This window comes from Rhododendron vialii, chromosome 9a (assembly GCF_030253575.1).
Source record: "Rhododendron vialii isolate Sample 1 chromosome 9a, ASM3025357v1".
Classification (NCBI taxonomy): Eukaryota; Viridiplantae; Streptophyta; class Magnoliopsida; order Ericales; family Ericaceae; genus Rhododendron; species Rhododendron vialii.
Window position 1 is genome coordinate 37270414 of NC_080565.1, and position 14672 is coordinate 37285085.

The window sequence follows — 14672 nt, forward strand, 5'->3', positions numbered from 1 at the left end:
CAATTGATCTCTACGACTTTTCATACTTTGAAAACAATGGACGATAGCCTCATTTGTAATGGTTTCAAAAACATCTTTCTCTATATACACAACCAAACTATCATATATCCGGCCATTAGTCACACCTACAATTTCGAAGTCTACTCTTTACAATCTTTACAGCAGAAAATGCTCCACCTCCAAACGAAACCCTTGATTTGTTTTGAGGAATGAACAAAACTAACGCTATGTCTGGGAATTTTGTGGGTGGAGATTCTATTTTGACTCGTTTTTTTCCCCAAGTACAAAACCCTTATATGAGCTAGGGCAAAAATAAATTTAAAGTGGGGTCAAATCAGTAAAAATGAGGTAAAAATCATACCTATCTCTACGAAAACTTAGCAGCCAGTGTGGTCGGCTACCCACGCTCATCTCAATGTCTGTCCCTCCGCCCCCTGCTTTTCGATCCCAACATTCTCCTGTTTGGTCCGTGCATTATGAAGCTACTAGGCTAGTGCAATAATTAAGTGGTGATTAACAGACTCCCAAATCTTCAAGATTATGATCAGGACATGCAATCTAATCTAATCCAATGAGCATTTCCAATTCTTTCTACTTGGTTCACGTGGGATTAAGAAAGCTCTGGGAAGGATCATGGAAGCTAATACGACGACAAATTCTAACTGCTGTATAATTAAAAAGTAGCTAGTATAGTACTTAGCACGTTAATGTTTTTTCTAAAACCATCTCCCTGTGCAATTAAATGTCTAATCAATATTACAGTAACGTTTTCACATGAAAGAAAAAAAAAAGCAGAATACGACTTTAGAAAAGATTCCGCATCCACTTTCTTTCTAGCTAGTGTCAAAGCTTTTCCGGCCAAGCTAGTCAACAGGTCCGATTCATGAGTTGCGGCTCTTTTTACTTTTTACTGGAGTAATACGGAGTAATTTTTCCGCCCGCAAACACGTGACTTAGTTAAAGTCGGGACAAAGCCAACGCACTAGCCTGCAATACGAGACTTTTTAGCTGATCGATGGAAGTAGAAACCCCCCGACCAAAGACTTGCTGAGGCCTGTGATTAATTATTGGATAACTACGTATCACTGCGCGGACTCCTATCACAAGCCCAGTACTCCAACTCCTAAAAATTTCTTTGGTAGCTTAATGATGTACAGTACTACATTAGGAATTATTCATACTCCTATGTTTTACCTGTGGAGTGATGCTACTATCTGTAAACTTTTGAGAGACAGAAAACTCATTAATATATGTTGTTTCCGGCCAGTATTGAAATACCGCATTATTCTTTTACATTCAGACTCTGAAAAAAAATATAAATTTCTCTCTCTCTAGCCAACCAACAGACAGACAGACAGACAGACACATTTTATTTTCTCCTCCACATGATACAATGTGTTCGTATAGTGTTCTATTTATTTTTAAGCTAAGAATTGGAACACTAGGATGTGCCAGAAAAAAAAAAAACCACTCCCTGGTTAAAATGTCTTCAAAAATCTTGTTAGTTTTTTCCTTTTTTTTAACCCATACAAATCCTCAAAAGTTATTTCGCTTTTGTCATTTTGTTAATATTATTTGACAGAAATTAGCCGCCTTCAATCTTCCATCAAGATCTTGTTGTTTATTCATGATCGAGAACTGCATGCCATTGGTTAATCCCCCATGCTAGTGCACCAATATTTTGGCCAATATGTTAATCCTATATATAATTATGTCCATAAAGTGAGTTTTTAGCTAGAAAGGTGACTAAACTCGGGGTTAGTGCATGAAGCTACAATGGATGATTAATTAATTAATTTAGTGGGAGAAGGTAGAGAAGAGATGAGTCAAATTAATAGCCGGATCAGTTGAAAATGTTAATAAAAAGCAAAGGAAAACTACATAACAAGACAAAGGAGACATGGCCATTTTTCATCTACCAGCCTCGAATTTTGATTTCTTTTTGTGGACTAGGGGAAAGAGAAGGGCGGAAAATTTAACCCAATATTTCTCTCCTTTGAGGGCTCGAGGCCGGCCAATGCTTCCAAAATAGGGATGTTTAATTGGTTTCACATGGCATCCCCTCTTTTAGCTCTCTTTTCCCTTTCTTAATTTGGACACGTTATTAATTGTTAATTGTTTCATCAATATATATATATATATATATATATATATATATATATATATTAAAAAAGTGGTGAAAGTGATCGACATGCATAATGCATTTACAATATATATACTACAAATTAACAGTTGATTTAAATATTCACCTGTCATGTATTCTGATGTGAATTAATCTCCTGTTTGGACCTATTAATCTTAACCACCGATTAAAAAGGTATCTGGTTAGGTTGTCCGGCCTACTTTGGTACTTCTTGCCAAGAGTACAATTGTTGCACGTTGATCGGCTCCTTTTGCTTTAACTATCTTTTTGAAATAATCGAAATCGAGATAGAAAGTTTTGGAAACCAAAAGTCAAAATGATTGCCCTTGTGTAGATGAAATGACCTTATTAAGGTCAAAACAAAGAAAAAATGAAAAGAAAAGAAAAGAAAAGAGATAGTCAATTTTAGGTACCATTGTGAATCTTTCTTTTTCTCAAAAAATACAAAGAGACTCCAATCACCCTATTGAAGTTCCCAATAGCTGAAAGGCTCTCTTACGAGGTTAGATGTCTACGTTTCGCATACTACGATATTACGTACCTACGTAAGAGCAAGTCCAATGGTAGATCATGTAATATGGCTACCATAGGTCCGTGTACATTCGTGGTGCACATATATAGTAGGATTTCGAGAAAAAAGAAGAAGGTGGTGCTCATAGTAATTTTTTTTTTTTTGGCGACAGCATGCAAATTTTCTGAAGGTCTAAAAGTTTGGGCTCAATATTAGGGACCATAATTCGAAAACATATAAGCCCAATAACACCGCTCAAGTTATTCCTAAATAAGTGGGTCGTTCTCAGGAGAAATTTTTGGATGCCAAGCTGGTAGCACGCGGTGGTACCCGTCGGCGATTTCAACTGTCCAAACGTATTTTAGACATTTCTTCTCTCTCTCCTCACCCGACCACTCTCTCTCTCTTCTCTTTTTTTTCTCTTTAAAATCCGGACCGTTCAAAACACGTTTGGACGGCTAGAATTGCCAACGGGGTACCACGTGTGTGGTGCCCGCTCGACACCCAAAAACTTCTCCGTTTTCACAATCTCTTTGCTTCTTCTAACACTCAACTCAGGGCAAACCGGCAGAGCAAACAATGCCCATCAATCGGAAAACGGGCCCAAATTGGGTTGGGCTCTTAACCCCTTTTGGTGCATTCCTATCCTGCCATGCCATGCAGAGGTACATTTCTTGCCCGATGACGGAAAGAGCCCCTGGAAAGCAATTGGATCGATTATGAAACCTTTAAAATCTAGTAAAAAAGTTGCGTTTCTTTTATCTCTATTCTTTTCACTTTTTGTTGTTTTTTTTATCGGCGATTTTGTTTCTTTTATAATCTTTGAGCAAGAATCCGAGAATCCAATACTCAAATCCGAGATTGGAAAGAAGCCAACCAAAAAACACTCATTGGACCAAGCTCAGAACCTAAAAGAAACCCTAAAGCGCTCCCTGTTTGTTGTTCCAGTCAACTAGTTAGCTAATGTATTATTCTCCAAATTAGTGAAATGAGGCTCTTTCAGTCAAAAAGAGGAGGAAAAAAACACACAACGTTTTTCCAACATGTAATATGTTTCCTTTAGTAAATACTAGTACTAACTTGTAATATGTTCGGCTGGAAAGGGGCTTAAAAATTCAAGAACTTATGAGCTGGTTCAGAAAATCCAACTTATTACGTATGCATCATCTGCGTCAAATATAAGACTTTTGCGCCCAAGAAGAATATTGGAAACTTTATTTTTAATTTATCCTTAACCGCCGAGAAATTTTCATATAATACACGCGATAAACATACCTGCGGTGTAAAACCAAACAGAAGCCTATCCAACACGATATGAGGTTTGAACCGGTCAGGAGTGGGCATTCATGTGCTAGTATGCGGACGGAACGACATTGGTCTACCGTAGTAATTTAACTCTACTAACATCCTATCGTCTGAAAGAACAAATAAAAATGATAAAGCAAGTAGTACTTAGGACAAACCTTCTGCTGCGATCAAGATCGCGTATCCTAATTATATCTGCGAAAATTCATTATAGCCTAGTTAAAGAATGGACAATAGATTTAGAGAGTAAGGCAAGTACTTGGGACGAACCTTCTGCTGCGATCAAGATCGTGTATATCTGCGAAAATCTATTATAGTCTAATTAAAGAAGGGACTACAGATATTTAGAGAGCACGTACTCAAACAACAAACTATGCATACTCAAAGCGTGGTCTGAACAAATGGACAAGAAAATGATCTGAACTCTTGGGTATGTTCTTTAATGAGGCTCAAAATTTAATTTGTACTGGATAAAAGAAAGACAAAAATGCGACAAATACACACTCCATATTTAGGTATGTACGGTATGAAATTTTGTAATTTCTCGACTACAATTAATTTATAACACCAATATATTGAATTCATTACCATTATATAATAGTTTTTAACATTTGGAGATAACTCCATAACATCAACCTTAAATTCATGAGATTAACATGAGTAGTTTTTGTCTTGATGTCATGAAACTTTTGTATTTTGTAAAGTCATGCGTTTCCGTGCAAATGTTGTAAACTTTTTGCGTATGTTGGCAAATTTTGATTCAAATGTTATTGAGTTTAATGCGATTTAAGGTGTATACCGCACACACCATTAGCACTTCCCAAATCCCAAGAGAAACAATTGCAAAAGAGAGGAAAATGAACTAGCTAAATCTATCTTTTTTTTAGTTTTTTTTTTTTTTTTTACGTTCCTGGTTTACCCAAAAAAATAAAATAAATCCATCTTTTCATTTCTCTATGCAAATCCTTTTGTAAATTCGAAAAGTTGAGGTTCATAACTTATCGATTAGTGAAAACGTCCCTGAGTTTATGCTTGATCGTAAAATGTACTACTTCCGTCCCAAATTGGATGACAACTTTTGATATTTGTGCCAATTTCAATTCCTCATATATTTCAATATGAATCTCAAAAAATATGCAATATTGATCTTGTTTGATAGTTTTCAATTAGTTCTATTATACAAAGTTTTCTATTAAAAGATATAAGTAATGAAAAATTACACAAATTTTAAAATTTGTCGTCCTTTTTGAAACGGAGGGCATATCTTACTCCAGTGTTTAAAGCCTTTTCGGCCACTAAAAATTGCCTTTCCACCTATATACAGCTTATACTACTCCCTCCGTCCCTAAATAAGTGTTCGGCGCGCAAAACTAGGTCTTCAAAAAGATGCATTTGTTTCGTTAAAAAAATTAATTTTTTTTTACAAATCAATAAATAGCAATGAGTTCTATTAAATTATGAAAAAAAATTAAATTTTTTAATAAAAAATATGCATATTTTGTAAAGCCTAATTTTGCGCGCCGGACAGTTATTTAGAGACGGATAGAGTAGTAACTACGGATATATACATGTCTATTTATTGGAGGAAATTGAAAAAGAATGAGAAAGAGAGATGAAAAGCCCAACAAATTTAAAATAAGCTGATGAGATGTACGACTTCTGATTGGATGGTGGTTTTCGGAGATTTTCATGGTATGACGTATGACTTGATTGATGATTAGTCATGGGAATTAAGCAAAGAAATTAAAAACAATTACTTTACTATAATTAAAAGGCCCCCCCTTGCCCACTTGCAAACCAACTTGCAAATTCTTGTCACGTCCTTCCAGAACACATCATAAAATAATAGAGAGAGAAGATTAGGAAGAGGGAGAGAGAGAGAGAGAGAGAGAGAGAGAGAGAGAGGGGACAAAAAAATAATTATAATTAATGACCAAAGTTCAACTTGCATAGTTATTTTTCTTCTTTTAGGGTGCAACTTGCATAGTTATTGTTACCATAACAAGTTGGGTGTTTATTATTATTACTAGTATTAATTGAGAAGTCAAGTTGGAAGCAGCTGTTGTTGATTCCTCCATCTCAACAACTAGCACTTTTTAGTGTTACCATTTGGGCAAAGGACAATTTTGCAGGCTTTTAAGTTTTCTATTATTAACATGGCTGAAATATTTACTACTATTTGTTAGACTCTCCAAAATGTCAATGATGTACCAATATTATTGATTAGAAACTACTTGGATTTGTTGGGAAAAATATATATTAGCAGGGGGATAGGATCGATTGGTACTTGTATAAGTATTTATTAGGGGTGGCAAACGGGCGGGTTTGGGTCAAATTGGGTAAGTTGTTAGTGGGTTGGGTCTTTAATGGGTCATTGACCCATTTAGACCCATTAACTATGAGTCTAATTACCTATACCCAACCCGACCCATTTATTTTAAAGCAAACCCGACCCAACTAGCACTTTTTAGTGTTACCATTTGGGCAAAGGACAATTTTGCAGGCTTTTAAGTTTTCTATTATTAACATGGCTGAAATATTTACTACTATTTGTTAGACTCTCCAAAATGTCAATGATGTACCAATATTATTGATTAGAAACTACTTGGATTTGTTGGGAAAAATATATATTAGCAGGGGGATAGGATCGATTGGTACTTGTATAAGTATTTATTAGGGGTGGCAAACGGGCGGGTTTGGGTCAAATTGGGTAAGTTGTTAGTGGGTTGGGTCTTTAATGGGTCATTGACCCATTTAGACCCATTAACTATGAGTCTAATTACCTATACCCAACCCGACCCATTTATTTTAAAGCAAACCCGACCCGCCCATTAACCCAATTACATATATACTAAAAATTATGATCGAAAAATTAGAAAAGTAAAAAAAATTTATGATCGAAACTCAAAATTTTTTTCAAAAAGACGAGAATAAGTAATTTTTTTTGTCTTATTGATTTTTTTTTGTCTTTATTCAAAAAATTATAAGTTTCGATCAAATTTTTTTACTTTTCCGATTCCTCTCATCAAAACAAATTAATAAGTCACAAAAATATGACACAAAACAAAAAAAATGCAAAAAAAATTTGAATAAGGACAAAAAAATAAGTCAATTTTTTAATCCAAACTCTTTGCGGGACTACAATGAGAGAAATTTATTCACGGCGGAGCACAATTTCACGGGTCCATTCGCACAATTAATGGATGAGATGTGTTTTCAATTTTGACTGGTCAAAATAATTGTTACTGGTTACAATTGATTTTTAATTCGGACCATTCAAAATATTTTTGGACGCGTGTGATTTAGGACAAAATAATTGAATAAAAGATAGAGAAGGCCATGCTCCTGGGGGTTGGGGGAGAGAGAGAGAGAGCGGGGGGCGGAGGGAGAGAGAGAGAGAGAGAGCGGGGGGGGGGGGGGGGGGGGGGAAAGAGCCTGGGGGTTTGGGGGGGGGGGGGAGAGAGAGAGAGAGAGAGGGGCAGGGGGAGAGAGAGAGGAAAAAGAGACCAATTGATGGGTCTGGGTTTGGAAAAGAGACCAATTAAGAGATGAAATTTGATGGGTTACTTTCATTGCCCATTGGGTCATTTAAGTTGACCCAATTGATGCCCAATTATGACCCAACTAATAATGGGTTTGCTGGGTTTGAACCCATTCTTACCCAACTAATAAATGGGTTGGGTTGGGTCTATTTTCTAGTTGATGGGTCTGAATTTGTTAATGGGTCTGGGTTCAATTTGCCACCCCTAGTATTTATCTGGGAAAACAAAACAAAACGAAGCAGTGGACCGATTTTTTCGATACAAACGGAACGAAATTCTATCATTTTTGGCATGCGGTGTGATTTTTCTTACAAACGGTTTATTTTCCTGGATTTAAGGAAAAAACCATAAATCTTGTTTTTTTTTTTTGGTAATTATAAATTTCGATTCTAAGACACATTATTTTTAAAATGGAACTTCTAAGTAATATTATTTTTAAGAAAAATTTTAAAATCAGCCCAATGGGCTGACAATACTAAGTGTGTGAATGTGTATTAAAGAGTGTAAAAGATACACAAAAATATGTGTTTTCCTTATTTTTTAGTATGCTTATCGTCAGTCCAGTGAGTCCAGTGAGCTGACAATAACAATAGCAAAACAGCTATTTTAATTAAGACTTTCTCATTGTTCTCAATCCTGATTTTACAAATAACAGTAAAACAATCTAAGTCTTGCGAATAAATCTCGATTTTAAGGCACATTATTTTTAAAATAGAACTTCTTAAAAGTTCACTCTAAGTAACATTGATTTTAATACTTCTCAATCCTGATTTTACAAATTAAATAAGATTAAAACAATCTAACGCTTGTGATCAATAGCCACACATATATATTAGTTGTTTTGGAATAGACAACCTTCCATATGTCCTCCAATCCATTTTTCCACGGAAGGACAAAACACATTGAGTTCGACTGTCATTAATTTCATCAAGACGCCGTTTTTCCTATCAATAAATGTACGAAAACATTTTACATTCACATTTCATTAAATGGGCGAGTTCGCAATGTACGTATTACGTACAGTATAATAAACTGAAAACCCAAGAAACATAACATAAAATGCACCATGAAACTATCGTCAGTCTCAACTTGTAACTTTGATGTCAAACTGAAAGATTTTGCACATAAATACTAGCATAAACCACAAACGTCCCACACTTTATCACCTTGAACATTTAAATCATCAAACTAGCTAGCCATGATTTTCGATTCAGGGTTTCGATGAGATATACGCGATAAACCTCCAATAAAACAATAGTTCCACATACACAGAACAATCCACACAACGAACAACAGATTGTTCGTGACGGAATTCACATTTAAGTATCATCTGACGGTGGATGTAACCTATTATATGTGCTATGTAAAAACTATCAGATGATATTCCGAACACGATCATCGTAACACTACACATTCAATTCTGGGTCTCTATAGGGTTTACTGTAAATAAATCATGTGAGACGATCTGATTAAACGAAGAAGTAGGAGGGTAAAAAAGTCAGGACGATTTACAGTTATTGGTCTTGGCCAAATCCTCGGCGATCCGGGCGAGCGACTGCAAATTACAACGGACGATCGTATCGACGAACACGCACGTTTCCTCCTTGGTGTTACCGGGCGGCACGTCAACGACGTACGACTCGATGACGACGGTCCCCGCCCCCGCGGGTGACTGGTGGAGGGTGGTGACGGACCGGTAGTTGTTGAGCCGGTGCTCCCCGCCGACGATGCTGAAGCTGATGATGTGTCGCTCGTCGTCGAGGATCTCGAGGCGCTCGGTGCTCGAGGCCGCGGGCAACCCGGAGACCACGTGGACCTCGCGGAGGGTGCCGACGTTGCCGTCTCCGACGATGACTTGGCAGCTCTTGACGAAGTTCTTGTAGACCTGGGGGTTGTCGAAGCGACGGACGACGGACCACACGGTGGAGACGGGGGCGGAGACGGCCTGGGACACCGCGGAGCAGCTCTGGTCGGGGCCCACCGCGTGGGTGTGGTAGTGGACCGCGTCGTCCGGGACGGAGACCGAAGGGTGGACTATTTGGAGGTAATTCGTCATTGCGGAGGTGGCGGTGGCGGAGGGGGTTGTGGAGGAGGAGGAGGAGGCCGTGGCAGCGGCGGCGGTGGTGTTGATTCTTTGGAGCTGAAGAGACGTAGGCATTTCTACTTTCTCTTTTAGTCTTTTGGTTTTGTCTATCTAGTTTGAAGAGATGACTGGGAATAGCAATAGGAGATCTCTTGTCGTGTGATTATATATCCAATGTGCTAGTGTGTATCAATGTATGGAGAGAGGGAGGGAGGGAGGGAGTAAAGATTATTCACTACTCCAACGGCATCGCCACGTGGTGTTCGAGGCCTCTCACCTACTCAAATATGCATGTGTGATATACACTTAGTCGACTTAAAATCCACATGAATGTGTGGTGAGAGAGAGGTTTGAGGCACTATGTGATAGGGACCGGATAATTTTTCTAGAGGGAGAGGGGGGAGGAGAGAGAAGAGATTATTCAGAGCAATGCTAAAGTAACTCTGTCTGAGTATCACATTTGGGATAGCGTGTGATGTGTCACAATTATATTAGTAGAATGTGCTCCACTACATGATAAATGAGGTAGATTCTACTAATACAGTGATGACACATTACAAGATATTATGATACTACATGATCACCAAAGTATTAATGATAATTGAGTGAGTTTGTGCAGCGCATCACCACATGATGCCCAAGCCTTTTCCCCATCACACATTAATGTACGACCCATACAATTGGATAGGGGATGCTGTAGTGCACTTCTCGCACTACACGTGTAGTGCGGCCAATTCAGCCGTCCATCTCAATAATAGAAGGCTCAAATTTTCATCCGAATAATGGACGACTAGGATTTATAAGAGTTCAGATTAAATCCAAGTTGTTTGTACCGAGATGGACGGTCGGATCGGCCGCACTAAACGGTGTAGTGCGGCGAATACACTACAGCCCCTTCCATTCCCATACAATTAGGATGAGCTCTGTATAAATGTTTGGTGGGGAGAGAGAAGTCTAGGGCACGACATGATGGGCACTGGATAATTTTTCTAGAGATATATATATATATATATATATATATATATATTTTGTCCACTTGTTAGTATAAATTTTGGGGTTTTATGGGAGGAAAGAGTCGGAGGGAGGAAAATGAGTAATAAGATGGGTTGGTTGGATCATATCACGCACAAGCTTACACCGGAGACATGCAAGTGGATCCTCTCCCAACTTGCAAGTTGCAACTGCCCTTTGGACGTAGTCCTAGATTAATTGCCCCTCTCTCTCCTCGTATTTACGTGACTGGTCAACTTTGATCTTTGAGTCTAGCCACCTTCCTCAAATGACACAAATGCCCCTTTAGGAAATTGGTTGATTGCTTCTCTTTTTCCCATTAGGTCGATCAACAGTGTTACGACCACACACAAAAACACAATCATTCATACACACTCAATCACAATAGAGGGGGGCTCATACGCACTGGAGGTATCTAGTGTGTGTAACACCCATCCCCATTGTGAATGTGTGTATGTGTATGTGTATGTGTTTGTGTATTTGTGTGTGATTATATACTTATTGAAAGTCGATATGTGGCCAAATAGACTAACTGATTCGGGAGGCCTAATGTTACTTTTACTATACTGAGGCCTAATTAAAATTGAGATAAAAATCACATATAGATTAACCGAACACAAAAGTGGATTGAGGCTTGACTACGAGTTTGAGCATACAAATTGGACAATCAAAACCACAAACACAAAAGAATAACGAATTTACTTGTTTAGTTAATTTGAGAAACATCTGTGATCGGTGTAGTTATTTCACTATGTTTGTTGAAAAACATTAGAAGGATAAAGTATGCAAAGTCGAACAATATCATCATGCTCCACGCTCATGTATTTGCCCAATGGAAGCAGTAATATGGGCTATGAGAGAAGCTATAGGAATTAGTTTAAAATGCACGCAAGATAGCCCGGGGCAAAGCTCGCATCAACAACAACAACAAAGAGGAAGAAGAAAACTCTATAAACAAGAATATAACTAAAAATATATGTGCCCATGTTGTAGTATTTATTAAATGCCACCAAAGAAGAACGGATACACACCGGCGCCACAACGTATGGTTTATTATTCAAATGATGATGTTACTACTAGATAGGGACATGTTCCTGTGGTGCAGAAATTAATAAAGCGTAGGGGGGCCGGGGAAATACTCCAATAGGATTCCACTGTTTGGTAGCCAAGAAAAAATCAAGAGAAAATATATGTGGTGCCAATTAATATAGGGGAGAGGTTTTCAATTAGATAGGTTTGTTTAGTAGGTCATTTAATTTGGGATTTTACTTCTTTTTGTCCACAACTAAATGATGGTGATGGGATTAAAGAGCTGCTTAAGCTGAATTTTTCCTTCCTTTTCAAGTTGGTAAAATCTAATTAGAGTAAAAGCCAACTAGTATTTTCCAACTAAGATGGCGGCTGGCTAGACTTCCGTTTGTTTGAACACATGCGTTACACGGAGGGGGAGACCAGCACGGGGCCAGAGGGGCACGACCCCCGCTCAATTTTGTAGAATTACATTATTAATATTTTTACATATTTCAATTAAATTTAATAAATTTATGATTGTGTTCTAATAAAACTACTCTGAATATCCCTTGTTTGTATATTTGTCAGACTATTTCTTAGAATGCTAAATAATTTTCACACCCTCTACTTTTAAACAAGCACTTCCCTTTATGTTAGTAGTTGTCAATAATGTGAAACTACACACGCGCGCGCTATACATTATTTGTATTTTCCCTTCATTAAAATGTATTAATTTTCAAATTACAAAGTTTACTTAAATTCACAACTATCGTTTCTCTGGGTCCGCCTCTAGTTAGCACTCAGCAGGATGCATATCTTCAAGAACATTAAGGCCAGTTGAGTAACTTAACCCACCAATTCATTTTTTTTAAGATATATACTAAAATCATGCAAATGCCACTTATTGAGGTAGATTAATCTTGGGGAGTGATTTTCGCATTCCCCACGTACATTGATAACCCCACTTTCAAGGGGAGTACGGAAATTTTATGTAAAGTTGATTTTCGTACCCCTAAATTGTTAATTTTTGGGGAGTGTGAAAAATTAATTCCCTTAATCTTTTTTTATTATATATTCTACTAAATGAACAAAGCTTAAACTATCAAAGTGAGGCCATGACCCCAAATTTTACCTGGTGCAACCTACTTAGAGCATCTCCAATCCAATACTCCATTTTTGCCTTCATTTCTTCATTTGAGAGTATCAAAATAATATATTTTATTGCAAAAGTGATTTTGGAGGAAATCTAACTCCAACCCAAGACTCTATTTCTACTTTTATTTCTTTAAAAACTCATTCCAAATCTCAAACTTCCCCACTTTCCCTCCAAAACTCAAATTTTCATTTTTCTAACTTCATTAAAAAAATACTCAATATGGGTCTTATTTTGAAGATATTGTACATATCTTTTGATTGGTACCAATTTTATAAAGGATTAGTGTATCAAAACTAATTTGATGAACAAAATGGGATTTGGTGAGGGTGAATAGTGAAATGGAGGACATCCTCCATTTTTTTCTCCATCCTCCATATTTGGAGTGCCAAACTTGATCCTCTCAAATGGAGAAGAAAATAGAGGATGGGTTGGAATGGTATTTCCTTCAAAAATGATCCTCTCAAATGGAGAAATAGAGGAATGGAGGGTGCATTGGAGATGCTCTTAAAAGGACGGCAGGAAATATGATTTTCGCACTCTTCTTGTTTTTATATTCGCACTTCATTTTTGTCTTTGTTCATATACAGGGGATTTGCATATTACCCCTTCACCGAGGAGGCGGGGGAGTTGCCGTCCTTTTAAGGGGTAGCAGCGAGCTGTCTCAATCAAGCGGAGTCTGCTCCGGTTTTGCTTCAATGATCGAAAACGTTCATTTCGTAGAGCTCGTCGATCGAGTAAAACAAGTGTACCACAAATAAACTTGATCGGATATTATTAAGTGTCTGATCGGAACACATATAACTTGTCAATAATGGGTTCTAGTGGATTTGATCCAATGTTTCAGGTCCATTCTTTCAAGATAAAAATGTTTCGTTTAGGCACTTAATGATACCCGATCAAGTTGATATATGGTACACTTGTTCTACTTGGCGAGCTCTATAAAGTGAATATTTTTTTTATCATCGGAGTAAGACCGGAGCGAGCTCTGCTCGGCCCGGACAGCACGATGCTACCCCTTAAAGGGACAACAGCTCCGCGCCTCCCTTCATTGATTCCCCTTCTTTTCTTTTTTCTTTTTGCTAATGATCAAAATGTTGGAGGAGGGGTTGACCAGGAGTAACACCCCTCTCATATAGGTTTTACTATAGAAACTCTAGATTCAGCAGTAGGCCCGGAGGGGGATCAACGAGTCATACCAACTACCGCTCCACCAAGAGCTAGTAGAACATACAACTTTAAAGTTTGGGAGGGCATTGTTAACACGACTTGAACTTTGAACCTCTTGACCACCCAATTAAACCACTCGAAAATAGGTCATGGACCTCTAGGCTACTACTCTTGAAAACGTAATGCTATATTTCATATGAGCAATTACATAAATAAATAAAAATTAGCACATTTAATAAAAAGGTAAGTACCAAAATCAATTCTCATCTTATTACTATCCAAAAAGACCTTTTTCGTAGTTATTATTTTACTAACCCACCTAGGCTACATCAACTTTAATTATCCCTCTCTCCCAAGTGGCCAATGTTTTTTACCGTTTAATTTACTCTTTCGTACAACTTTTAACATGGAATCCATATTCCATTGGACTCTTTTTCTTTCGTCCTTTCGGCCATTTCTCTATTCCCACCCACTTCCACCAACTTGATCATTTCTTTTGGGACCGAAAGTTGAGTAGTAAAACTACTCTTTCCGTCCCAATTTAATTGTCTCTCATTCTATTTTACATGATGTATGTTCATGAAAGACAACTTGAAGGTCTCTGCGTAATTTCAAACCCTGGTTGGATTTTGAAACCTAACCCTCTTTTTCCTACAACTTGGTAGCACGTACCTTTGTTTATTATCCAAAAAGTAGAATTCGATTATTTCTTTGCGTGCAGAAGTAGACTATTAGGGGTGTTT

General features: G+C 37.6%; 1 protein-coding gene across 1 annotated transcript; it reads right to left on the reverse strand.

Annotated features, from left to right (window-relative positions):
* Positions 1 to 8717: 8717 nt before the first annotated feature.
* Positions 8718 to 9746, reverse strand: LOC131301589 (abscisic acid receptor PYL4). Its single transcript, XM_058327952.1, has one exon. The coding sequence runs from the start codon at positions 9657 to 9659 to the stop codon at positions 9000 to 9002; it is 660 nt and encodes a 219-aa protein (XP_058183935.1). The 5' UTR covers positions 9660 to 9746; the 3' UTR covers positions 8718 to 8999.
* Between the last annotated feature and the right edge of the window lie 4926 nt (positions 9747 to 14672).

Bases quoted from the DNA above. Each gene is read 5' to 3' on its own strand.
- LOC131301589 (XM_058327952.1), bottom strand. From the start codon at position 9,659: ATGCCTACGTCTCTTCAGCTCCAAAGAATCAACACCACCGCCGCCGCT.